At 39.0% G+C, this 25366-nt stretch overlaps 1 protein-coding gene across 3 annotated transcripts; it reads left to right on the forward strand.

The window, feature by feature from the left end:
• Nucleotides 1-11: 11 nt before the first annotated feature.
• LOC136238654 (rRNA N6-adenosine-methyltransferase ZCCHC4-like) lies at nucleotides 12-23541 on the forward strand. 3 transcript variants are annotated; one of them, XM_066029225.1, is made up of 12 exons: nucleotides 12-142; nucleotides 2511-2896; nucleotides 15576-15667; nucleotides 22050-22119; nucleotides 22170-22380; nucleotides 22435-22520; nucleotides 22586-22701; nucleotides 22749-22824; nucleotides 23040-23091; nucleotides 23148-23217; nucleotides 23270-23344; nucleotides 23393-23541. In XM_066029225.1, the coding sequence occupies exons 1-12, from the start codon at nucleotides 79-81 to the stop codon at nucleotides 23490-23492; spliced, it is 1398 nt and encodes a 465-aa protein (XP_065885297.1). In that variant the 5' UTR covers nucleotides 12-78; the 3' UTR covers nucleotides 23493-23541. The 3 variants fall into 3 exon arrangements, with proteins under 3 accessions (XP_065885297.1, XP_065885298.1, XP_065885299.1); XM_066029226.1 differs by having other exon boundaries at nucleotides 22586-22695; XM_066029227.1 differs by lacking the exons at nucleotides 23040-23091; nucleotides 23148-23217.
• Nucleotides 23542-25366: the final 1825 nt, after the last annotated feature.

The following is a 25366-nucleotide window of genomic DNA, read 5'->3' on the forward strand; positions in this document are numbered from 1 at the left end:
TGGTCATTAGTTACTCAGTGCCTTGTATTCTATAAATTTCGTCCTGAAGTACGTTTGTTTGACGCTTATATTCGTAATATGCAGCATTGCAGAGGAGTAGATTTTGTTTCTCCAAGTAAAGATGCACCTTTTTGTTCTCATGGTAAGGAAGTAGTCCTTTTTGGTGTCCCAGTATATTATTAAAGAAAACACTCTGAGTAGAAGTATCTTAGAAGTACAAAATGTCGTAAAATGTTGCAGAAGGGATGAAAACATTAAAAGTTTAAGTCTGCCAGGGCTAACCCACCCAGTACTTGTACCATAGATAATCCATGCTTGTACTGTGTACACTGAAAAGGGATGGTGTGCTGGCACTTAAATCTTTTTTTTTTTTAAATTATTATCTAAGGCCAGGCTAAGTTGATTGACAGTTTATTTGAAAAAGTCATGCGGGCGGGAGGTCATATTTCTTTTTTCTTTTTTTTAACATGGAAAACATTTTAAAAGTAGCTTCACACAGTTGCTAGCTACTTTAACAATGATTGCAGAGCTTATTTGATTACGTCACTGTTAATGCTTAGCTATTCGTTTATGCAATCTCTCATTAGAAATCCATTTATTGAAGGTACTAATGAGTCCAGGCTGGGGATAATCATCACGTTTGGTGCACACACCATGTTTTAATATACAAAAGCGAGTTTGGAAGTGTAAGCAATGATTATCACGTGAGAAATAATGAATTATGAAATTATTGCTCTATTCCTAAAAACCCATGCGGGCGGTGACGATAAACTGTGAATTAATTTGGCCTGGCCTAATTGTAAGGGGTGGCACCAAAAGGCTAGGGTTGCACTAGGCAAACATGAAATCAAGACGGGGAAACCGCTATTGATGAAAATCTTGTACACATCATTATTGATGAAAATATATATATACATGTACAGAATGAGTAACCCTGTCGAGGTTCTTTGGTACTTTTGTCTACTGTCCCCAAGTTGAAGTGATGTCAACAAGGGAGTGTTATGTAGGTACACGCTGTAGGTAGATCTACAACTGCGGTCAGTCTTGACTGGCCAAATTTTGCTTTGACCTGTGACTATGACCCTTTTTTGATCTGACTGGTGACTTAGCAACAATATTTAAGTACTTTCGATTGTGTGGGTTGGAAATTTTTATCCTAGGTACGACTTTAGTGGCCTTGACTTTTGACTTCGACATTGACCATGGTCACAGATCTACCTATAGTGAGTGCCTGTGTGTCACTTCCTTGAGTGAGACTGCGAGTGAAACATTTAGATAAAATGAGAGAAAATTTGTTTAATATTGTATTTATAATATTCATTGAAATGCTGTTCAACTATTTTGAAATGCTTAAATATTGGGACTCTTGTACACAAGCTTTGGGGCTCGTCAACTACCCCTTGGGCATGGGCATGGCAAGAATATCAAATGGTAGGGATCACCCCAAAAATTTCGTGCCACACCCAAAATTCTGCCTTTGAGAATCATCCTACATGACGAAAATCACCTAGACAGAATAGTATTAGTCCAGGTAATAAATATAATACAGCATTAAATATAGCAAAACACTTACAGGTGGCCGGATATAGAATTCTTAAAAAATGCCAAAACTCAAATTTTAGTCTCAATGCCTGACTGGCTGGCTGACCACAGTCGCAAGGCTAGAGGCCAAATGAAACAGTGCACAGCCACCATTTTATGCCAGCTCGGTATCTGCGACTTTGTGATTGGGATCCCGTTCATGATAGGTTCACTACCACACCCATCAGGTAAAGGTCTAGGTGGACTAATAGCGATAGAGTACGGAGACCACGCCTCTTTACAATTTAGCTATTTACTTGACAGTAAACAAGATGTCCCTTACCCTATATTGGTCTAGCAGACTTCTACCTAGCTGCACACTCCTTTGCTGAATGTGATATTCTAATGGAACAATCATGAGTTCAGTGTAGCTAGCTGTGCTACTACAAAAACTAAACAAACCAGTATTTTTAAAAATTGTTAATTTAAAAATTAAGTAGGATCTATGCAATCAAAAGGTAGTGAAACAAGATTTGAATGATGGTATTACAGCATAGCTCAGTGGGAAGTCCCTACTTTGGCATTGAACAAAGCAATTGGCATAGCTAATGTGCCAAAGTAGGGCCTTTCCCACTGAGCTATGCTGTAATACCATCATTCATCTCTTGTTTCATTGCATAGATCCCTACTTCATTTTTTTAGATGAATAATATTTAACAATTACTAGTTTATTTAAAGCTTTTTGGTAGGGACAACCGCCAAAGATCTGGTTGCAACTTGTACCAGCAGCCTCATAAGATGTAACACAAGTTAATGAGGCCAATAAAATAGTGGGTGGTAGGAAACAAAGTTCTAAATATGCTTGCATCTACAGTAGTGTGATTGATTATATAAGCATTCTGATTTTGGGCGTATATCATGCCTAAAACATTGTGTTGCTCATTGAAAGTATTAATGGAACAATAAGCATTATAATGTTGTATCAATAGGACCAACCTTATTGTTTGAAAGATTCTACAAAGATCATCCTCCAAGGAAATATTTTGCTTGTTCTGTGTATCGAGATAGAAAGCAATGTTCATTCTTTGTCTGGGCAGATACTAATATCACACCTGAAAGGAAGAGAAGATGGCAACAACTGTTTGAAGACAATCAGCCAAAAGTTTCTAGGCAGGAGGTAATGGATACATTGGAAACTTGTAGAAACTTTGAAAGAGATGAAGATCGTAAATATTGTTGTTCGTGCTCGCTGTTGGTTCTTCCTGATGACTTGGTATCTCATGAAATGCATACAACTGTGTGTCCTGTTTCTTGTCAAGATTTACGTCAACCATCCAAGTTCCTTCCAGCTATTACTAGCAGAAAAGGAGAAGCGGTATGTTAATGTTACACTCTAATAGAGTAACCACTAATAGAGAAACCATTTAAATGTACTACAGTAGCATCAGAATTATACTGTACAGTATGGTAGTACTGTATACTGTATTGGGGACCAAAATACGTTATCAGAAACCATAAATGCTGGCACTTTGACAGTATTGGTTAGGAATAGTCAAGTCCAAAAGTGCCTTCAATGTGACCAGATTAAATGATTCCAATAGCTTGTTATAATTTGTTTTTCTAACATACTAACTGATGCCTTCAGACAAGTATAACAGCTATGGCTACAAGCTTCTCCTTTCAGCCTGACCGGTATTTTTTGGCATTCTACAGTGTCTACAATACATGCATCATGGACTTACTCCTTTTTTTCTCACTGACAGACCAGTGCAAGGTGTTGATTTGTGTATGGCATGCCTTGCATTAATTATAGGAATTGTCCATTTTTTCTTAGTGACCAGGTTATTGTAGAGGTGCTTCTCAACTGTTAGTATTGTTTCCTGAATGACTAATGCATGTGATGACTGTATGTGTGATGTATTGAACATGAATAAAAAATTGGAAATTTTAAAATGGGAATAGGGATCGCTGAAAAAAGCCACGAAACAAGAAGGGATCGTTGGGGTGGTAATGTAAACCACAAATCCCTATTTTGACTCTGTCATAAATGTTTAGTTACATGCTCTGTCATTTTGAAGTGAGTCAAAATAGGGATTTGTGATTTACATTACCACCGACAGAGAGTCAAAATAGGGATTTGTGGTTTACATTACCACCCCAGCGATCCCTTCTTGTTTCGTGGCTTTTTTCAGCGATCATTATTCCTATTTTAAAATTTCCAATTTTTTATTCATCTAGTTTGTGTACTTTTTATTAATCCAGTAATGGATTATGACGAAGACTTGTGAATAGTGTAATTTTGCATTCTGCATAGTAACACCATCAACATTTCAGTACACACATGAAACTGATCAAATTGCAGTGTGCATACAGACTGAGAGTCTCCTAATATGAGCTACAATTTACGTTCCTTTAATAGCTGTCAAATTCAGTGGAAGGATTGTTGTTATACACTTGACTGCATTATTAGAGTGTTTACATGACTGCTCTAGCTATTAGAGTATTTAATCTGGATAACCCGCCCACGTACAATAATCATGGAGCGGAAAAAACCACCTTGCAACAAAGTTATCAGCCCAGATTAAGCTTCCTGGCCTATACTGAGTCTAATAAAGACAGATTCTATTAGCCACAAGCAACGCACACCAAAAAACTTAACTTTGAGTGCAATCTTGTATGGCTTCTCAAGCGTAATGGTATTTGGCAAGAAGAAATGGCCCGGTTTGGGCTGTTTCCATCCGAAAACGAAATCAAAAATAAGTCATGGACATGAAGAAAGACTCGATAAACATGGATATATAGTTTTTAGCACGAAAAAGTGGATAACTTTTGCTGTACATGAGTGAAACAAAATAATATTATTTATGAATAATAATAATAGGCCAGTTCTATGTACACCGGTACGCAGGTGGCACTAACAGCCACCGAATGGCTATTGCCACCAGTGAACTAAAAAAAAAAAAAAACCTCAGACAAAAAAGGTAGTGTAAAACGAAAAAAGAAATTGGGTTAAAGCGTATCCCCGACCGTACTTAAATCACGGGGCCTACCACTGAGCCACCGCTGCCAGCTACTGCCTTCGTTTGTTTTCTACATAAATCCAACTATAGTAGCAAACCACAAGGGTGTACTATATTATTAAAGAACAAGGAATCAAAGCTGAACCTGACCCTAACCCTAACGGTAACACTACTTTTCACATCCCCTAAAGTCGAATGCTCGGGGCAACTACTAGACGCATGCCCTAAAGTCGAATGCTTGGGGCATACACACTGGTGTCAATAGCTAATGGGTGGTTCTTATTGACACCGGTATACCGGTGGATATAGACACTCTGATAATAATATGAACAAAACGGCAAATTTCAGTTTTGTCCCAAATACACATACTGTTTCCTTTTCACTTGATACTTACTAGTGGACCAATACTCATTGCAAATAACCACCAGAGAGTGGTTTTGAGTTGGAGGATGCTTTCCAAGGTAGTTTTTATGCGTGCGTTCTATTAGAGTTTTTGCAAAAAAACATGGGCGATCCCTATTATGAACCCACTATCGTGGTTCATGATAAGTATGTGAAATATCTATATACCTGAGCAAATATATTTTTATGTTTGTGTGAAAGAGATAGAGCCTGTATTAAACTTCCACACATATAAAAGCACTCTGATGTGGTTTCTTCATGCTAGTTTGAAAAACAGGTGTACTAGGTTTTGAAAATGTTTAAATAGTATGAACACATTTCTTGATAGTATAGACAATATTTACCAGGCTTTGTAGACTACCAGAGAACCTAGAGTTGAAAGAGGGCATTAAAAAATATTTCTCTCGAACAAATGAATATTCAAAACAATTCATGTGCAAACTAAGAACAGCCGTGAGGCTATCTGGATAAGAAAAAATGATAAACAAACTATGCAACTGGCAAGAAGGTATTTTAATATACAATTTGAAACAGAAAGTGGGAATGTGAGTCAGTGTACAATATAAGGGAAAATTATTGCTCGGACAGAATGGCCAATCAAAAGTAAATTTGATTGGCCGTTTCTGAAATTGCATGGCCATAAGATAGAGGTGTACTATCCTGGTGTGTGAAGCATACCCCACAGTGCAAAGCATAAGCCTTCTAGAGGGGTCTGGGGGCATGGCTCCTTCCCCCCCGGAAATTTTTGAAAAAGGTTTTTCCGAGATTGACCACTGTCAACTACTTATCACTGTATTTTATGCACATACATTTTACAGAGAATTAGTTGTATTTCTTAGTAATGCATGTAGAAATTTTGTATTGCTGCATACATATTAAAGCTATGAATCAATGTATTTTACAGCCACTTTGCAGACTTAGTTGGACTAAACAGGGGCGGATCCAGGGTTTGGAAAGGGGGATGTACCAGGGTAGTAGGTATATGGAGCAGAGGGATGCTGAAACTATCTCAGGACTAAAATTTTTGATGTAGAGTGGTTTTATGCACAAAAGTCTACTTTCTAAGTGGACTGCATTGATCATGCAAAGTATTCTTAGCAGGCTAAGTGTGCCCATGCATGGAATAGTGCTGTACAGTGTAGATGCCATACTCAGCATATGTGGAGGATTCTCAATAGTTAATGGTATTGTGTGGTGACTATTCTATTAGAGTATTTGACTGACTGCTCTATTAGAGTATCTCGATCTAGTATTATTTTTTGAAAGGGGGAGGGGCACGTGCCCCCCTTCCCTTGGATCCGCCACTGCTAAATGCTTTGTTACAAGTGGTGTTGAGTCAGCACAGATTGAATTATAACTATCCAACTAGCTATTGCTAAGTTTCTCTTATGAATTGCAATATATCGAAACTTACTCTTGAACTTGCCACGTGCAGAACACTTTTATCACCTGACCTTCATTCTACTCTCTCCAGCTAGTGCATTCTCTACACATTCTAACCATGAAATGGCCATCTTATACTTAATATATTATGCCTCCACTTTGTAAACATTACTTCTCTCCTGGAAAGCACCACTCGTGTAGTTAGTGTAGTGATCGCTTCTTCACATCATCTGTAACCCACAATTGATAATTGATAATTGGGGTAAAAAATGAGGTGCAGTGCTCCAGCTTACACATGCGCATCAAGTCGATGCTTCAACGGGATCAAGACTTCACGCAGCAATTATATAGCTTCAATTAGGAAGGTAACGATACAAAAATAACAACTATAATAATACATGTTATAAAGACTGATAATAAAGAATTACAGTTTTTAAAAATTTGATCAGCACAACCAACGATGCATTGATCGGTCAACAGCATCACTTGTGGGAAAATGGCCATTATATTGTACTCTGTAAGTAACTATTGATATTGTATTCTGTGAGTAACTATTGATATTGTACTCTGTAAGTAACTATTGATATTGTACTCTGTGAGTAACTACTGAGAATTGATAAAGGTTATTGTATAAATACAGGTTAGTGAATGATGGTAGCTACAGGTATGTGAGATAATCCCTACACCGGCACGTTACAGTACCCAACGTAGACATTTTCCCACAGAGCTACCAATTCATATGCTTTTTATCACTGAAACCCTAGTTTATTTTTAAATCAATTGCACTAGCATATTAATAATTTTGTTCTATAGCTAGATACGTGGCTGTGAATGTTCTATTAGAGTATCTTGATCTTGCTGCTGAGCTATGCAATACCTGTAGATTGAGGGGTGTGGGTCTAGTTTTCTACAACGAAACTGCAGCTAGTGCTACTAGATCATTAAGAAGTGCATTTGCCCAACTCCGATCATTATGGGCATGGCATCATGTTGTTTGTTTACTGTGTGCAGCTACATGTATCTTTTACAGCAGCTTAAATACTTCAGATAGTTTTGTATCTAAATATGCTCCTCTAAAGAAAGTGTCAGTACAGGAAATTTATTGCCTTGGTATGGTTTCCTTACATGAATAAGAAGACAACCATGTAATTGAAGAAGAAAGGTAAGGGCACAGAAGGCAGATGTCTATTCAGAAAAGGTGCATGCCACTCATGAGTTTGTTATTGTGGAGTAAAATGGTGGTGCATGTGGCTGTGCACTGCTTCATTTGGCCTCAGGCAGGTAGGCAGACCAAACAATGTGTTTTGGTATTTTTAAATTCAATATCCTGCCATCTGTTTTCTTGATTATCACATATGATCAGAATAAACAGAAGTTTGGTAGTCCATTTATTTTAGGTAATAACTCTACTAATTATTAGTGATGCACCGATACCACTTTTTCACTACCGATCTGATACCGATACATTTGAGGCCAGAAATGGCCAATTCCAATCCAATACTGATACTTTGCCCCACAGGCATTTCTCACAAGAAACAGCTAGTGATTTAGCTCACTAAACTCATTTGCTAATCACATCAACTACAGTTTGCTGGTTTTGTGGCTATCAATTACACGAAGATAATAGTTTATGGCTTCAATGAATCTTATTTCGTGGCTTACTTCAGTTTCCACTGTACTATTAATGCTAGTAGATGGCTTCTTTTAAGGAATTCATGGCTTATATCAGCTTTTGCCCAATTCCATTCAATGCGCTATGTATGCCGCCATCTTGATAAGTAATTAAGTGACGTCATCTAAAGTATCAGCTGGTATCGAGAATTTATAGCTTTACTGATACAAGTCACTATTAATTATACCATGCAAAATGGTGGTTTGAAGTATTGCTGGATCCTTCAATCAAAGCACACTTTGATAGAGCAGTCATCTGCTCCAATAGAATAATCAGATTTAGTGAATTTGGTAACTACTTATCTCATCAGTGACCTGCATTGAAGCCTATGAATTTGATGATATAGTTTTGCTAAGGTAACTGGTCAACACCAGAAAGCTACTGTACCAATATTTTTAAAAGATTCAAGACAGCTACCCTGTAACAGATGGTGCCTTTATATACAGTATATTTGTGAAGTTGCAACTCCAACCTCAGGATATGGTGCTTGTGTAGCCAAAATAGTTGGTGTTTCAAGTGTTTTAGCAGAAAGATCTAGCAATGCTTCAAACAAGTATTTTGGTGTAAAATACATGTACAACCTGTACTGTATGTTGATATGATGACCTTTATCAGGCATTTTCCATTGGTTGTTCCTGTTCCCACTTTCCGTTCCTGTCCCATTTCCCTAGAATTCTACTTGTTCTTTCAAGGAATGTTTCCACAAGATTAATGGAATTACAATGTATGTACTAGTACAGTATATTAAAAATATTAACTTTAAAATAGTGAATAGTAGGGTTGGGAGGTATTTAGGTATTTGTAGTTAATAAAGGTATGTGTGAATAATCTTACTACTGAAAAGGCGTACCTGTTACAAACTGTTGAATTTCTAACTTACTACTGAAATAGTTCACCTGTTACAAACCATTGAATTTCTAAGGACACTATTATTCAGTATACTGTTCGTATTGAACTATAACTGGTCTGATCAGTTGTACACAATTTCACCTTGTTTTGTTAATTTATACGAAGTTGTGCATATACTGTATGATAGTTTGATGCATGTAAAGATAGAACATCGTGATTGTTATCATAATCGTGATATGTTGCATTCTACAATCGTGAAGGTAGCAAAATTTCATAATCACTCAGCCCTACATGTATATTTCATATTTTCATTGTGCTAGTATTATGAATACAGCTAGGCCAATAATAACAAGGTGTGTCATTGTGATAGATTGTTAAGAGTTGTGGTCCCAATCGTTATTAATCAACCAAGATCGCATTAATGGGCATAGCATTGAACCTATCCTATCGTGAAGTTACAGATATCCACCAAGCGTAAGTGCTTACGGTAAATAAGTTGTAGCGTCTAAATATGCTGCTCAAGGAAAGTATTGATAGAGAAAATTAATGCCTCGATATGGTTTCTCTGCATCAAGAAGAAGAAGACGACCACCAATGCATGTATCAAAGCAGTTTCTCTGTCAAATAAAGCACTTGTCATCTAAGTATTATATGAAGCTTCAAACTGCCGTCGTTTGTCCTCTAAAGAGCATTGAAGGTTGGTAAAGAGGAAAACTTGAGCTACATTCTCATCTAAACCATGAACAAAGAGTCCTCCTAGTGTTAGTGCATAGGATTGTTAACCCATAGATCCTGAGTTCTAGTATAGTGGTACAACCAAAAAATTGTGCACTTTTTCATAAAGCCATGAAACTTAAACTTTCCACATAAATGGTAGTCCTCAATACATGTATTTTTAGATATAGTGCCATTCCTGATTTTACCTTTGGTGACATTTGCTGCCATTTTTGTACAGGAAATTGATCAATTTTGTGTTTGACTCCCAGAGTAAGGCAGTAATTAACTTGTTAAAACTTGGTACCAAACAAAAGATCTTTCTGATAGAAACAACTTGGTTTTTATTTGAAGTCAATAAGTGATTTCATTACAAAGTTATGAGCATTTTTACTAGCTGCAAAACTTGATAAATTTATGCATAATTCATAAATGGCTCAGACCACGGAGTGGTTGCCAGCTATTTGGAATTATATGAAGAAGGTGAAGTTGAGCATATCAACGGTGTTTGGCCAGTTCTCTCAGTTGAACAGCTTTTCGCAGTAAAAATATCCTCCGGATAAAAATAAAAATCCACAATCGAACCACCCACTTCGGCCTTTTGAATAGCTGCAACCATTCCCTACGGGATGGGTGGGTGGGACCGTTGATATGCTCAACTTCACCTTCTTCATATAATTCCAAATAGCTGGCAACCACTCCGTGGTCTGAGCCATTTATGAATTATAATTCAGAAGGCTCAGTCTCACATATCAACGGTGTTGTTTGTAGCTGGTTGACTGTGTTGGCTGAGCACCGCTCTGCCGAATGATGGGTTGTCTGTCGGTCTATAGTAAAATCGTTGAAAAGTTGACTCAGAACTCCAACCTGCAGCTTTGAGGATATCTGAGGTGGAAATCCCTGCTGATGCCGCTGCAGACGAGGAGGCTCCTCTGACAGAGTGAGCACCAAATATTGAAGTATCAATGTCTGAAACTTCCAGTAAGGACTTGAGCCATCTAGCCACAGTACTTGAAGACACCGCCTTATGTGGCTTGATGATTGCTACCAGCAGTTTGGTTTCCCTTTCCGGAAGGGGTTGTGTTCTACTCTCATATTCCTTCAAGGTTGACACTAGACACAATCTACTCCCTCCTGGAAGAGAGGGAAAAAAGAAATTTGTAATCTATGATGTGGACCTTGACTGTTTGGCCAAGGTACTTGGATAAAAACAGACTCCGTCTGGCTTGTACACCCGTTTGGATATATCCAGTTTTGACAGATCATCTGATCTTGATGGGCGAGACAATGCAAGCAGCATTGTCACTTTCCATGATAGGTGTTTCAAGGACAACGTCTGATTGTCCCCTAGTGTGTCAATGTAGTTTAGCACTTTCTGAACATCCCAGGTCTGTGAATAACGTGGCAGTGGAGGTCTGGCATGAAAGACTCCCTTTACAAGCCTGCAGACCAGGGGGTGTTGGCCAACTGTGTAGCCATCGCGATCTTCTCATGAACTGAGGAAATTGCCGACCGATAGGCATTTACAGAGCTGTATTGGTATCCCTCCTTGTAGAGGTATGCCAGGAAGTTTGCCACCTGGGCTATAGGGCTACGAAAGGGATCTGAACCCCGTTCAGAACACCAGCAGTGCCACTTAGTGAATAATGAGTCATAGGACTTGTTTGTTTTAGTCCTCCAGGAATTAAGCATAAGTTCTGTAGCTTCCTCCGAAAGCTGCTGACCTCTGTATCTCTCCCTGAGATATGCCATACGGCTAGTTGTGGGAGCATCAGTGAGTTGTCCCTGTTGACCATTATCTCGGTTTCTGTTGTTATTAGTTTGGGATAATCCACCAACATGTATAGGAGTGTGGGATACCATGGTTGGGATCTCCACACTGGTGCTACCAGCACTATGTTGGCTTGTTGAGTCTGGACCTGAGAAAGTGTCCGGCCTATACATCAGATTCCATGGTGGGTTGGCATACCCCTTGATGTGGGTCCACACTTGGAGTAATGCGTCTGTTGCTTCTGCAGATGGATCTGGCCGCCAACTGAAGTAGGGTGGGCACTGGGCAGACAGACGAGTCGCAAAGAGATCCACTTCCAGTGGACCAAAGTTTTCCTGTATTTTGTGGAATATGGAGGGAGACAGCTTCCAGTCTGTCCTGTCCGTCTGGGCTCGTGATTCTGCATCTGCGATAGTGTTCTGGATTCCGGGGAGGTGTTGAGCTGTGATGTGTATATTCCTCTCCAGACACCACATCCACAGATCCTTTGTCAGATTGACCAGGTCTCTTGAGACTGTCCCCCCCAGATGGTTGATGTAAGCAACTGCTGTGGTATTGTCGATCCTCAGCAGGATGTTTAGTTTGGACTTGTTTTTTGCAAATGACTGTACTGCTAGTGTTGCTGCCAGCAACTCCAAACAGTTGATGTGGAGGGTTACCTCCTTCTGTGACCATGCTCCCCTTGTGGTTTGTATTTCACAGCGAGCTCCCCATCCCTGCAGTGATGCATCGGAGTCGATAATCATGTCTATCTCCCTCTTGAGGAGAGTCTTCCCATTCCATTTGGACATCTCCGTGTCCCACCATTTCAGCTCTTCCAAGCTGGCTGGCGAGAGGATCAGTGTTCCCTCGTAATCCTGGGAGTTGGTCTCCAGGGCATTGGAGAGAGCCATCTGCAGGTTTCTGTAGAAGAGGGGTGCAGGGGGAATTACGCATGTCGTTGAATTCATTTTGCCCAATAGGCGTGCTAGTATTCGGACTGAGGTTGGCCCCGCCATCCTCATTATCTGTCGAGACTCTGCTCGAATCTGTTTTATCTTGGCAGGAGAAAGTCGTAGCTCCATATTGATGGAGTTGACTGTGAGACCCAAGAACTCTATGGTCTGTTCTGGGGTGAGCACAGATTTCTCTGTGTTGATGATGAATCCCAGACACTCTAGTAGGTATACTACAGCTTGAGACTGATCCAGAGCTTGCTCCTTGGACTCTGCTATAAGGAGTATGTCGTCTATGTAGACAATCATCCGAATCCCTCTCTGGCGTAACACAGCCAGGGCTGGTTTCAGAGTCTTTGTGAACACCCATGGGGCGGAGCAGAGTCCAAAGGGAAGGCAGGTGAAGCAGAAGGTTTTCCCTTGGAATTGAAACTGCAGGTATCTCTGATGTGATTGGTGTATCGGAATTGCAAAGTATGCGTCCTTCAGGTCGATCTTTGCCAGCCAGTCTCCCTGCTCCAGAAGGTCCTTCAGGGTGTGAATGCCCTCCATCTTGAAGTGCTCTGGGTGAACAAAGCTGTTTAGCGCTTTGAGGTTGATGACGGGTCTTTTCCCCCCATCCTTTTTGGGTACCAGAAATATGTTTGAGTAGAAGTCCCTCTCCAAGGGGCACTCCACAGGTTGTATCGCCTGTTTCTGTAGGAGTTTGAATATTTCCTCCTGTATTAGTGTTACCTGCTCCGAAGTATAGTGTGGAGGAGTTGGCCGTGACTCTTGGCGTGGCATTGCCACAAAGTCTATCCGGTATCCCCGTACCGTACTTAGTACCCACTGGTCCTGTGTTATGGCAGACCAGATTGCCAAATAATGAGCCAACCTGCCTGCCTGCGGCAGGTCTGGTTGATGGCAATGTTCTACTCCGAGACATGCAATCTGATTCAATAGGGTACTTTTCCAATTCATTATCACACTTTTTGTAAAGGTGTGTGCATGAGTCACTTGTTCCAAGTGTTCTTCTGGAATAATTTTCCTTGGCTTGGCCATTCTCTCTGGGCTTCTCCCCCTCCTCGTGTCGGCTTGCGAGAGTAACCCCCCCGGCTGTTGGGGGGCCTGGTCAAAAAAACGGCTTGGACGTGCCAAGGGTGGACCTCATTGCCTTCACTTGATCCACATGCTGCTTCGACTTTTGGGCAAACTCCGGCCCAAATAAAGAGGGCGACGCTTCTCCGAAGTTTGAGTCCTCCTCGACCAGTGGGAGCAGTGCCTTATTCATCTGTGAGATGACCTTTGTGCGTCGGAGGTGACTGATTCGGGCACTGGAATTTCCCAGTAGCTTAACTGCATCTGTGGCAGCACTAGCAGTTTCCTTCGGGACGTCCTGCTTTGTTTCCAGGATGGCACTAAGTGGGGCAAGGGCATCAAGCACATGGGATTGAATTGTAACCAACTCCTTGTCCACAGCCTTGGTTGCTGGTGGTATCTCAGTCTTGAGGTAGCTATCCAGCTGAGGTGTCCGGGATGCTGTCACTTTAGGAAGAGAGTACACATTCCTTACTTTCAGGCGGTCTGCATACTCCAGTCTACTGGTACAGGCTTGTGAGATAATAGACCCCGTCTCCTCAGACACTGCGACTACGTTGGTGGGGGGAGCTTGGCGCTTACCCGGTCCCACGGGCTCAATGTCGGAGTTGTACTCCCACTCAACTACCTCACTGTATTGAGGTGTATCAGGAATGTCCTCCCAGGATCGGGTCCTCTCACGAGTGGGACTCTTCGAGTTTCTGTCATGGCGGCCACGTGTTTCTCCCCAAGGTGGCGACGCCGATTTACTCCGAGATCGCTCAGGTAAGGAGCTGGGGTTCTCTCTCCGAGAGTGTGACCCGCCTCTGTGGTCCGAGCTACTCCGAGATCGTGACCTCGAGGGTGAGTGACGTCTGTGGCGCCGGCAAGAGTGCCGCTTGCCATGCTTCTTCCGCTTCTCCGAGCGATGCTTCAGCTTATTCAAGTCATTCTGTAAGCCGTCAAACTTGTCTGAAAGGTTTTTGACTAGAGACTCTAGTTCAGACATGACCGTTTGAAATTAACTGCGAACACGTGTTTCAGCTAAGAAAAAGGCCGAAGTGGGTGGTTCGATTGTGGATTTTTATTTTTATCCGGAGGATATTTTTACTGCGAAAAGCTGTTCAACTGAGAGAACTGGCCAAACACCGTTGATATGTGAGACTGAGCCTTCTGAATTATAATTATCTGCCCATAGGTAACGCAGGTAAATTTATCAAATTTTGCACCTAGAAAAATGATCATAACTTTGTAATGAAATCACCTATTGACTTCAAATAAAAACCAAGTTGTTTCTATCAGCAAGATCTTTTGTTTGGTACCATGTTTTAACAAGTTAATTACTGCCTCAGGGAGTTAAAGACAAAAATAATCAATTTTCTGTGTACAAAAATGGCTGTAAAAGTCATCAAAGGTCAACTCAGCAATGGCACTATATTTAAAATTACATGTCATGAGGAATACTACTTATGTGGAAAGTTTCATGGCTTTATGAAAAAGTGCACAATATTGCCAATTTTTGGGGCTACGCCACAATACTATTCAGTTCCTGCCCACAACAACTGTTTTCTCTCAATGCCACTTTCATGACATACCTTTTCTAATGTCAGATATTGATGATGCTTACTCACCAAGCATAGACACTATTCATGCACAAAATGAAACGTTCATCATCTGGCTATCTGACAAAGTTTTCCTTTGTCCGCTACAGTATGTTGAAGGCCATGATGTAGAGAAATCTTCAGCTGCATTTTGTTCATAGTAAGTTCATAGCATCCTGGTCAAATGGAATGTTGGAAAATTACATTTGATTGATATAGGGCAGGTATGGGCATGCCAATTGAATGCATGTTCATTTGTCTGTGTGTTTGTCCCATTGCAGCCTTCTCTTTTGTGGCTTTAGTTCTTGATAATGTTAACTGCTTGCCTAAATTATGACCTGGGATACACCTCTGTGTTAAAAGTTAATTGCTTGTAGTATCAGTACTGCAAATAGTACATACAGCTGCGGGGTGCATTAATGTATTTTATTGTGGTTAATATGGAATTAAAAACTTTCTGCATGTGGGCAGTTAATGCAGAAATAATTGTGTACCATGGCCTTGTAGGTACAGTAGTACGTACGTATGTGTATGTATGTATGTATGTATGTACAAGGAAGCACATTGTATAAACTAAGATTTTAGTTACAAATATAAAAAAGATAGTATCACTGGTTTTAAGGGTAGTACATCAACTTAATTTTTTAGCAATACTTCTTCACTGATGAATGTACGAAGTTTATGCTATCATCACTGGAAAGTGAAGGTTTTACTACAGTCCTCTGTGTTGGTACACCAAGGTCAGTGTCTTTTAGTGCTGAAACGATTATTCGGTTATTTGACTATTCGGTTGGCATGACACTATTCGAATAATCGTTAGCTCTTTGTATACTGCATTCAGATGGAAAAGCCAGCCTTGAAACTTAAGATTGTGAATGAAGTGATGTACCTATGATGTAAAAATTCTATTTTAGAAATAGTTTAGGCTTCACCTTGCTCCCTAACAAAAGGTTTCAGTACTTATTCAGTAGAAGTATAAGCTTAAAGAATAATCAAATATTCGGTCGTTTTGTTCACAACTATTCGAATAGTAAAAATTGCTATTCGTTTCAGCACTAGTGTCTTTATTTAACATGTACATGTAAATATTTATTATGATGGGTTTCTACAGTATATCATTAAAGCAAATCTGTTGGTTACTGGTACTGAAACACTTAATTGTCCCAGTGAAGCCGGACCAACCCTAGCTCACCTCAAATACATGTACTTTCATTCAGGTAGTGAAATACATCATTATGCTTAACAGGCAAACCTCGGTGGGTTGAGTTGGATTAGGGTCAGGTTCAACCTTGCTTTCTTCTTCACCAGTCTTCTTACTGTAGCATTCAACTTGCATTTGTAAGATACAGGTGAAAGAAGGAAGTGCACTGATGGTTAGGACTGTGGACTAGAGCATATGTAGGCAGTGTCCAAGGTTTGGGAATCTGCTTTAGTGCAAATCTTTTTTCCGGACCAACCCTAGCTCACCTCAAATACATGTACTTTCATTCAGGTAGTGAAATACATCATTATGCTTAACAGGCAAACCTCGGTGGGTTGAGTTGGATTAGGGTCAGGTTCAACCTTGCTTTCTTCTTCACCAGTCTTCTTACTGTAGCATTCAACTTGCATTTGTAAGATACAGGTGAAAGAAGGAAGTGCACTGATGGTTAGGACTGTGGACTAGAGCATATGTAGGCAGTGTCCAAGGTTTGGGAATCTGCTTTAGTGCAAATCTTTTTTTTCCCTACGTTTTTTTGTCTTAAGTTTTTGCTAGTCGGTAGCCTTGGCCTACTTTAAGGCTATACTTTATGAATAATTATAGAACTTTGTGTGAGGAAACAGTGTACTTTAAATCTCATTAAGTACACTTATGTGCTTTATTTCCCAAAGAGTGCTTTATTGTATGATTAAAGCACTCTTTATGGGCAGTGAAGCACAATTGTCCACGTGCTCTAGTGCAGGCTAATAGTCTGTGGCGCTCACGCCAGTATGACTAATTGGTGAAGACTGATAGCCCGCACCACACTGAGTGGTCAATCACCCTAGCCAATATGAGTGTTACCACTGGATTGCTTTTATAGACGTACCTAAATGCTTCAATAAAGGTAACGTTGCTTTTATGTTTGTTAAGTGTAAACGGACAAGTCCTGGAGATACCACGGAAATACTTCACCGTGTGTCACAATAGAATCAATTGTGGGTTGTGACCAAAACCTGCCAAAATATGCGATGAATGTCAAACCATGATGAACTACAGTGTACACGTGAGTTACTTTGCCCAGTTTATGTGCATTCAGGCTGCTAATAATTCATGCAACGCATGTTAATTATGAGTCCTAGTGTATGTGAAGCTACACGACTAGAAAGTTCCATAAATCATTTAAAGCATTGCCTTGCTCATGCTATATGAAAAATAAAGCACTCGGCACTTGGCCTCATACTTTATTTTTCATATAGCACTTGTGGCAATGCTTTAACATATATAACTACTGTAGGTGCCTACTGTAGGTGCTTTTCTTATGCCAGAAGCTTTTCTTATGTGTAAGTTAATGGTGCAGTGAACCCCAGTGGTTTGATATTATTGTATACACAGTGATTGGAGATGTCATCACATGATGGGGAGCTTACTGCATGAAACAGAGGGCAAATGATGACAATGGAAGAGAATAGCACTAGAAATTGTTTTCAAAAGTACTCCATCATCATGTATAGCCAGATTACACTAAAGTCAAAATATGCAATCAACACGAAATCTTTCTGATAGTGTTAAATGTATGTCAAAATGTTTGTAGGCTAGCCTACTAAATTTTACCAATCACCTTAAAGTGTACTATTGCATGCACAGGGGGCATTGGTTAGTGATTATTCTCCTTGATCCCTCCTCAGAGGAATGAATGTAGTACAGTGGAATCCTCAGCTGTCCGAACTCCTTGGAACCAGGAGTGGTCCATAAGTCTGAAAAGTCCATATCTCTGAAACTGTGTATAAATAGCAAAATATCAGTATTGTCAACTACCCTAATAGAACAGTCACTACTCTAATAGAGCAGTCATTTCAGTAGGTTGGTTAACCAAGAACCTGGATAAGTGGGGTCCAGTTCCACTGTATACAGGTACTATTGTTATACTGTATTGCATGTTTAATTGTAACCAGATTTTACAAAACCGATCCAAATTGTACATTAGGAAAAATCAAACTGACACCACCAGTGGATATCATACCATTGATTTTTGACCCTCAGCATGGTTCATGGAAACCAAAGTTTCACCAAAACCTTTTCCCTCCCTATGCTTCTTGATGGTGTGCTGTAGAGTTGAATTGTTGTGAGTAAGTATAACTCCCATAGACAAACACAATGCCAAATTCCTAGGCATTATATGCTTTGTATGACATGACTTTGGGATAGTTGATGCCATTATAGCTGAAACAGTGTGATTCTCTATGTAGCCTGTAGTTATTAGGTAACTTTTGCTTTACAAAACTGTAGCCTACATATTGTAGGCTGTATGTAAATTGAAGAAGTTTTGAAGAAGTAGGGTGTGAAATCTAAAAACACAGGCATGCACATAATGACGCTAAGATTACTTGTAATTGCTGTAAAAGAGACTACTAATCAGGCTTCCTAGAAGTAATTAATGCTAGGTTTCAAATAATTGGCTACAAAAGTTGTAGCCATTATATCACACTTGACTGCTCTATTTGAGTATGCAGAGTGTCTGCTCTATTAGAGTGTTTCAGTCTTGTTAGTGGAAGGATCCAGCAGTACTGCAAAGTACATGTACAGTGGAATGATCCAGCAGTACTGCTACCATTACGGTTGTAAAATCCAACCCATATATTTATTACTGGTCCCAAATCGCTGTCTGCCATCATTAAATCAAACTGCTACCAGAGCCCATCACGATCAGAAATTTAATCATATACAATCTTCAGTAAACACATATCTCTATTCATTCCTACCCAAAACTATTCCCCATTGGAACAATCTATGTATCCCAAATCTATCTACCATTGATCTTGAAACATTTAAACAATCAACTTCTCCTACTTTATAATTGTAACTTAGCACTTATTGTATTCATTGTAACTTAGCACTCACTGTAATTTAGTACTCATTGTAATCTAGCACTTATTGTAACTTACCACTTACTGTAATTTAGCACTAATTGTAACTTAGCACTAATCATTATTGTAACTTAAATTAGGCACATATGTTATTGTAACTTAAACTAGGCACTTATGTGTACGTACCGTGTACATTAGCGTAAAACCCTGTCGGGTGTTGCTAATCAATAAGTAAATAAATATTGACATGGCAGGCATTTCTGTTGGCAAGCGTTCATAATAATTATATGTAGTAGTTGTAACATGGGCACGAGTGCGTGTATTTCAGGCAAATCACAAATGCCCATGTTACAACTAATATATTCCACTTGGGTGACTCACCTGCAAGTGTGGGAAACTGCAGGAATGATTTGCAAGTATATTTGTATGGGACTATGTGAATTGTGAATAACGTCATAAGAGCAACGAAAAGGCGCTGCTGAGAGGCTAAACGTAAGTATATCGTCACGAGCATGCAGATTGCTTCGATTGTGGGTACGCAATTAAACACAGGTAGCCCAAATGCGAGCTGAACAGCTCATAATGAAGATTATAAAGTACTTACTATATTAAACATGAATAAACTAAAGATCGGGCAGAGTTTGCCTCTCTGCCCACTGTTTGAATGTGAAAACCTTTTCTTGTATTATTGATATAAATTACCAATTAACAACCAAAAAAACTAAAGCAGTGAATATGTTTACAGCGCTGTAATGGCCTAGCCAATTAAGTGCCACGCCCAGTTACTGCACGTGTGTGACATCGCACCGGGTGTCAAAACAGCAATATAATAATGATTCAAGTGCACTAAAGTACCTACTTTTACTAGTCATGAATAAACTAAAGTAGTGAATGCTATTAACACTAATGGCTAAATCAATTGTTTTAGGCCCCCTTTTGTTTTTATTATATGTAAATGATCTGGATTCCGTCATAAAAAAACTCTACAATTAAGCTGTTCGCTGATGACGTACTGCTTTATGCCCCAGCTAACACACTACAGGAATGTTCTGCCCTTCAGGATGATCTAACAGCAATTTCTAACTGGGCAAATTGTTGGCAACTGAAGTTGAATATAGCAAAATGTGAAGCACTGGCCATCACAAACAAACGAAAAACTGTTGGTTTTACTTATTGTGTAAATGGGCAGTCAATAGCTTGGAACAATCATGTAAAATACCTTGGTCTGCTTGTCGATAGCAAACTGAGTTGGTCAAAGCACTGCAAGTATGTTGTGAAAAAGGCCACCAAGTCCTTAAACTACTTGTGATGTTCAATGTATGGATGCAGCCATGCAGCCAAGTGTGCAGTATACAAAGCAATTGTTCGTCCATCACTGGAGTATGCCGCTGTTGTGTGGTGCCCACATACTTCAGGAGATATTAAATTACTTAAATCCCTGCAAAATAGGGCAGCTCGGTGGATTTGTGGCAGTCGCTGGAGTCCTCCAACAAACTCTTGGACCATTCCATCAAGTGATTGCTGCTCTCAGCTTAGTCTTCCAACCCTCCAAACAAGACGTCAGTTTCTTTCTATATCTTTTCTTCATGATATTTACCATCAATGTACATCCATAAATTTCAATCGTCACTTTAAATTTAATACAGTTTTATCTACCAGAAGTCATCATTTATCATTGTGTCCACCTCAGTCAACAATCAATTCTCGTCGTTATTCATTCTTTATCAATACTGTCTTTCTGTGGAATTCCATACCATTATACATTCTCAATGACTCCAACCCCAAATCTTTCCGGCATTCTTTATACTGTTATGTGTGTGTTAATTGATGTTGCTTTTGTTTGTTTCTGTGTATTTTGTATTTAGTGTAGTTTTGTAAGTTTCTTTGTTGTTTTTGTAATGTTATATTTTGGGCTGACACCTTGTACAGGATTTGCCTTTTGTGTATGCCTTCCCTCGTGGTAAATTTGATAATAATAATAATAATTAAGCGCTACACCCAGTGTCTGGACATCGCCATGTGACTATTGAATGCAACATGATCAAAACTAACCTGTGACTTTCTTCATTCAGTAAAACAATGCACTATATTCTTTCCCAAGTCCATGATCTATGCTTTGGCTCACTGCACAAAACTAAAGCCAACTATCGATCCTGTGAAGTGTCCCTATATTAAAACAGAGGAGATCACACAGTTTCATCAAAGAAATCGAATGATTTCTGAGAATGCTTGGAATGCATTAATGAGAATATAAGGTAAGTATATACAAGTTATATCCCTCCTAGGAGGGCTAGGAGGGATATAGCTTGTATATATACTCTATTTCTCGTTAATGCATTCCTGAGCACTGATAGCAGTGCTATTATACCACTTATATACCTTCTCTTCCCTTTGAAGTGAGGTGTGAAAGTGATATATGTATATTTATGTATACACTGACTATTCTCATATATCCCTGTAGAAGGGAATATTGTGAAGTTATGACGTAGCACTTCTGAGTTCACCCGTTTTTCTTTGTATAATTAATGACTTCATTAGTTAAACATGATATTGATTGAACGCTTGCCTAACAATGTCACTAGCAACCAAATCAACTGTAGCTCTAAGCATTTCTCACCGAACTACAATCATTCCTTCATGGGTTTAGACCATTTTGTATGCATTTCTTGCTGGGCCATTCCTAAATATGGCTATCTGAGTGTCATGAGTGTGAAATGGTACTAACGATTCTGGCACTTTTACAACTGCTTGTACGTCACAAACCACAACATCTTGTTGTTACGGTATAACTTCACAATACACCCTTCTACAGGGGTATGTGAGATTAGGATACTCTACTGAGTATATATATTACGAACTCTTGCTGTTGGTCCCCACTTTAGTTCTATGTACTTACAGTACAGTATTCCATAATGATTGCTTGTTGTTCTATTAGAGTACTTTAGTACACTGCTAGAAGAAAAGAAAATACTGACTTGTTCCACTATAGCCTTGGATAAGTCTACCCTATGTGCATGTACAAGTGAATTATATTTCATAGTAAATTATGTACTACATGTAATTCTTGTGTTACAGGTTTCATGAAGCAGTCACATGTTACAGTACAAAGTTAAAGAGTTTTCTGTTGGATATTGATTACAGATATGTACGTTACTGTCTGTATATATAACATTATAATTCAAGTTGATTTTGTAGGCTCAATTCTTTACTCCTGACCAATATCAGCAATACAATCTGTTCACTGCATTTTTCTATGATACCGTCAATGGTCTAAAACACCTGAAGAATTTTGTTAGCACTGAGAAATATAATGAGAGGATTGCATTGATCATTGATCCACCGTTTGGTGGACTGGCAGATATGATTGCTAGTGGGATAAAACAACTATGGGAGTTCATTGGTACAGGTAATCAGAGATACATTGAGAAACTGTACATGTACTGTTGTGCTGTACCTATAGAAATAACTACCTTTTTAATCTTTCCTTATTTCTTGGAATCACATGTCTTGAAGTCGTTACCAAACTTCACCATGTTAGATTATGAGGTTTGTGTACACTAATGATATTAGCTAACTTTTCATTAACACTGTATCTATCACACATACTTTAGGTCACTTATGATAATCATCTCTATTTCAAAAAGGCCAAACACCGTCCATCCTTTGTTAGAATATTCACTAACATGTCACTGCCTGGATTAAAGTTACCACCCAGCAAGGGGTACAGGTTAGCACATATAGCAATGTTAAGCACTTTAAATGTTGTGCTTGTAGATTTTGCAAGAAGTGTAACCGCTATGTTGGCAAGAATAATTTCCATTGTGAGGATTGTAACATTTGTCCTTCTAAGGTGTGTGAAATTACTAAAATAATTAGCACTACAGTGTAATAAACTAATTGGCACTACAGCATGTTAATCAGGACACTTCTGGACACTCAGTAATGGTCCTAAAGCATAAAATCTGACCTAGAAAATTGTGATACCTTGATACACTTGGACACTTTTAGATGGTGTCCTTAATAAACAAGTTTTACTGTTTTACATTTTTCACTGTATACACACAGGACGGTAAGGTTTATGTACACTGTCCGTGGTGCCAGAAATGTGTAAAGGGAGGTAGGTGTGTTATATTTAATCACATTTTTGTGTGCTACAACTGTGCTTCTGTATAGGTTACAAGCATTGTTCATCTTGTTCTACTTGTTCACCAACAAGTCATGTTTGCCACAGTGTAGTTATCAGGCATGTGATAGCATTGTTAATGTTTGTACGTATACCGTTGTTTTGTTTTTAGTGGTTGTCACATCTGTGGGTGTACTTCTCATAAGCGAAAAGACTGTCCAAGAAAAAGTGTTAAAGAAATTACTAGGTATGGATACATATTTGTGTGAGTGTGTGCTGTATTGCTGTTTTATAGAATATGTAATAGAAAAAAGGAGAGCAGGAAGAAAAGATGGCATAGAAAAGTTGTATCATTTAGAAGAATGTTGTATAGTCTAAATCAAGGTGTTTACTAATGTACCATCATCATGCATATTTAATGTGTGGAATAACAGTTTTAATGTCCATCCAGAGAGAAGCATGTACCTCCCTCCCAAAAAAAAGCAATGTAGAGCAGTCAGTCAAATACTCTAATAGAACAGTCACAACATGAACACTATAACAGTAGGTGAGTGTGAAAAATTTGGATCTGCTATGTAGCCTACTATGAAGTTTTTTGCTGCACTTGGTCCTTTGTATGTCATTCTATCATTCCTATTTTATGACTATTTACTTTAGGGCTGAACTCACTAATCCATACATGCAACTCTTGATTAATTCAGACCACTTATAAAGCATGATATATCACATGTTACCATGTCTGGGGCTTATATAGCTACCTACTACCCTAATCATACCCCCTTTGTCAAATCCTAGATCTGTCCCTGATATCCTTGCACTAAATCCATGACAACCATAGCAATCTTCTTCAAATTTATATGTGGCATGTGTGTCCTTGAAATCTTGCCTATTTACAGTATGTAAAAAAAAACGGACTTTGTCATGGATACAGAGGACACCTACCACATGGCCTACACGCGGACTTCATCATAGGCTTTCTTAGTGACTGGAGTAGCCAACCTACCAGAAGAAAGCTATTAGGATAAGGGAGGAAACTAACTGGGGATTGAACCCATGCCAGCACCACCCACAGGGTTCCCAAGCGGTCTTCTTCAACCAGTCTGGTCCATCAGCTAGGCACGGATGGAGTAGTATTTTTTGCACTATTTAAAATAAGTAAAAAGGAAGAAAACATGTTCCAGCCGTGGACCCATATCCTGGACCCTAAGGATAACAGTCCAATGCAGTAACCATTTGGCAATTTAGCCCTCATTATACTGTAAATGGAGTGAAATTACTGTATTTATATCCCATGTGTTCTGTAATTGTATGCACTTAAGTGTTGCCACAAAAACATTTCAAGTGAAATTGAAAGGCTTCGTACCTAGTATATGCAACTTACAGAACAAAAACTTGCACAACTTTAATCAAAACTTGTATGGTTTCTACTATTTGTTTGCTGCTATACTCAAGAGTTTTGTGTATCAACATGTAATGGAAAGTTGGAAGGACACCATTAATGTGACTGGATTTACAAAAAGGTATTTTTTCACACAAAATTTGACCCATTTTTTTTGAGGTTTGAAGCTTCACAACTTTTTTGCCATTGCATACAATTGCCTGAAATTTTCCATGAGTGGAGCTAAAGTATCCAGTGTTTACTCTAGGAGGATTTCTCCTTTGGGGGAAATCAAAAAGTTAGGGAGTAACCAGGTGAAAGTCTATACATATGTATAGTCCAAGTTCACAACTATGTAAAATAATTTCCAAACCAGTTTGTCATTATTTTAAGTCTGTGTCATGAGTGTGTTTATTTAGATTTTTGTGATTGTGTGAAGCCAGATTCTATGGTTGGTAGAGCTCGATGCATGAGTGTCATAGTGGTGACATAATAATGTATAATATCTATGTCCACAATTATTGCATTGTGTATATTCAATCTTGAATAAACAATTTGCACAGATATTGTATTGACCATCATTGTGATACCACAAAGCACTAGTAAATTAAAAGATCTGCATGGGTGGACGTCTTCAAGAAATAATTTAAACTTGGGCTGAATGTTTGGGTATTTCAGTTCATGGTTATATACTGTAGCAAAACAAGAAAAATTTTTAAAATCAGACCTTCTGACTGTATGTACCTTTACTGGCTGTGCATACCATTTTGAAAGTAAACTGGCTAGAACTTTTTTACAAAATTATACATCTGAGATTGAATTTAAGGACAAGTAAAGCATACTATTTAGAAAACAACTAAGAAGCAAAGTAAACTTGGACTCTCATGATCA

The sequence above is a fragment of the Dysidea avara genome, chromosome 11 (genome assembly GCF_963678975.1).
Source record: "Dysidea avara chromosome 11, odDysAvar1.4, whole genome shotgun sequence".
Lineage (NCBI taxonomy): Eukaryota > Metazoa > Porifera > Demospongiae > Dictyoceratida > Dysideidae > Dysidea > Dysidea avara.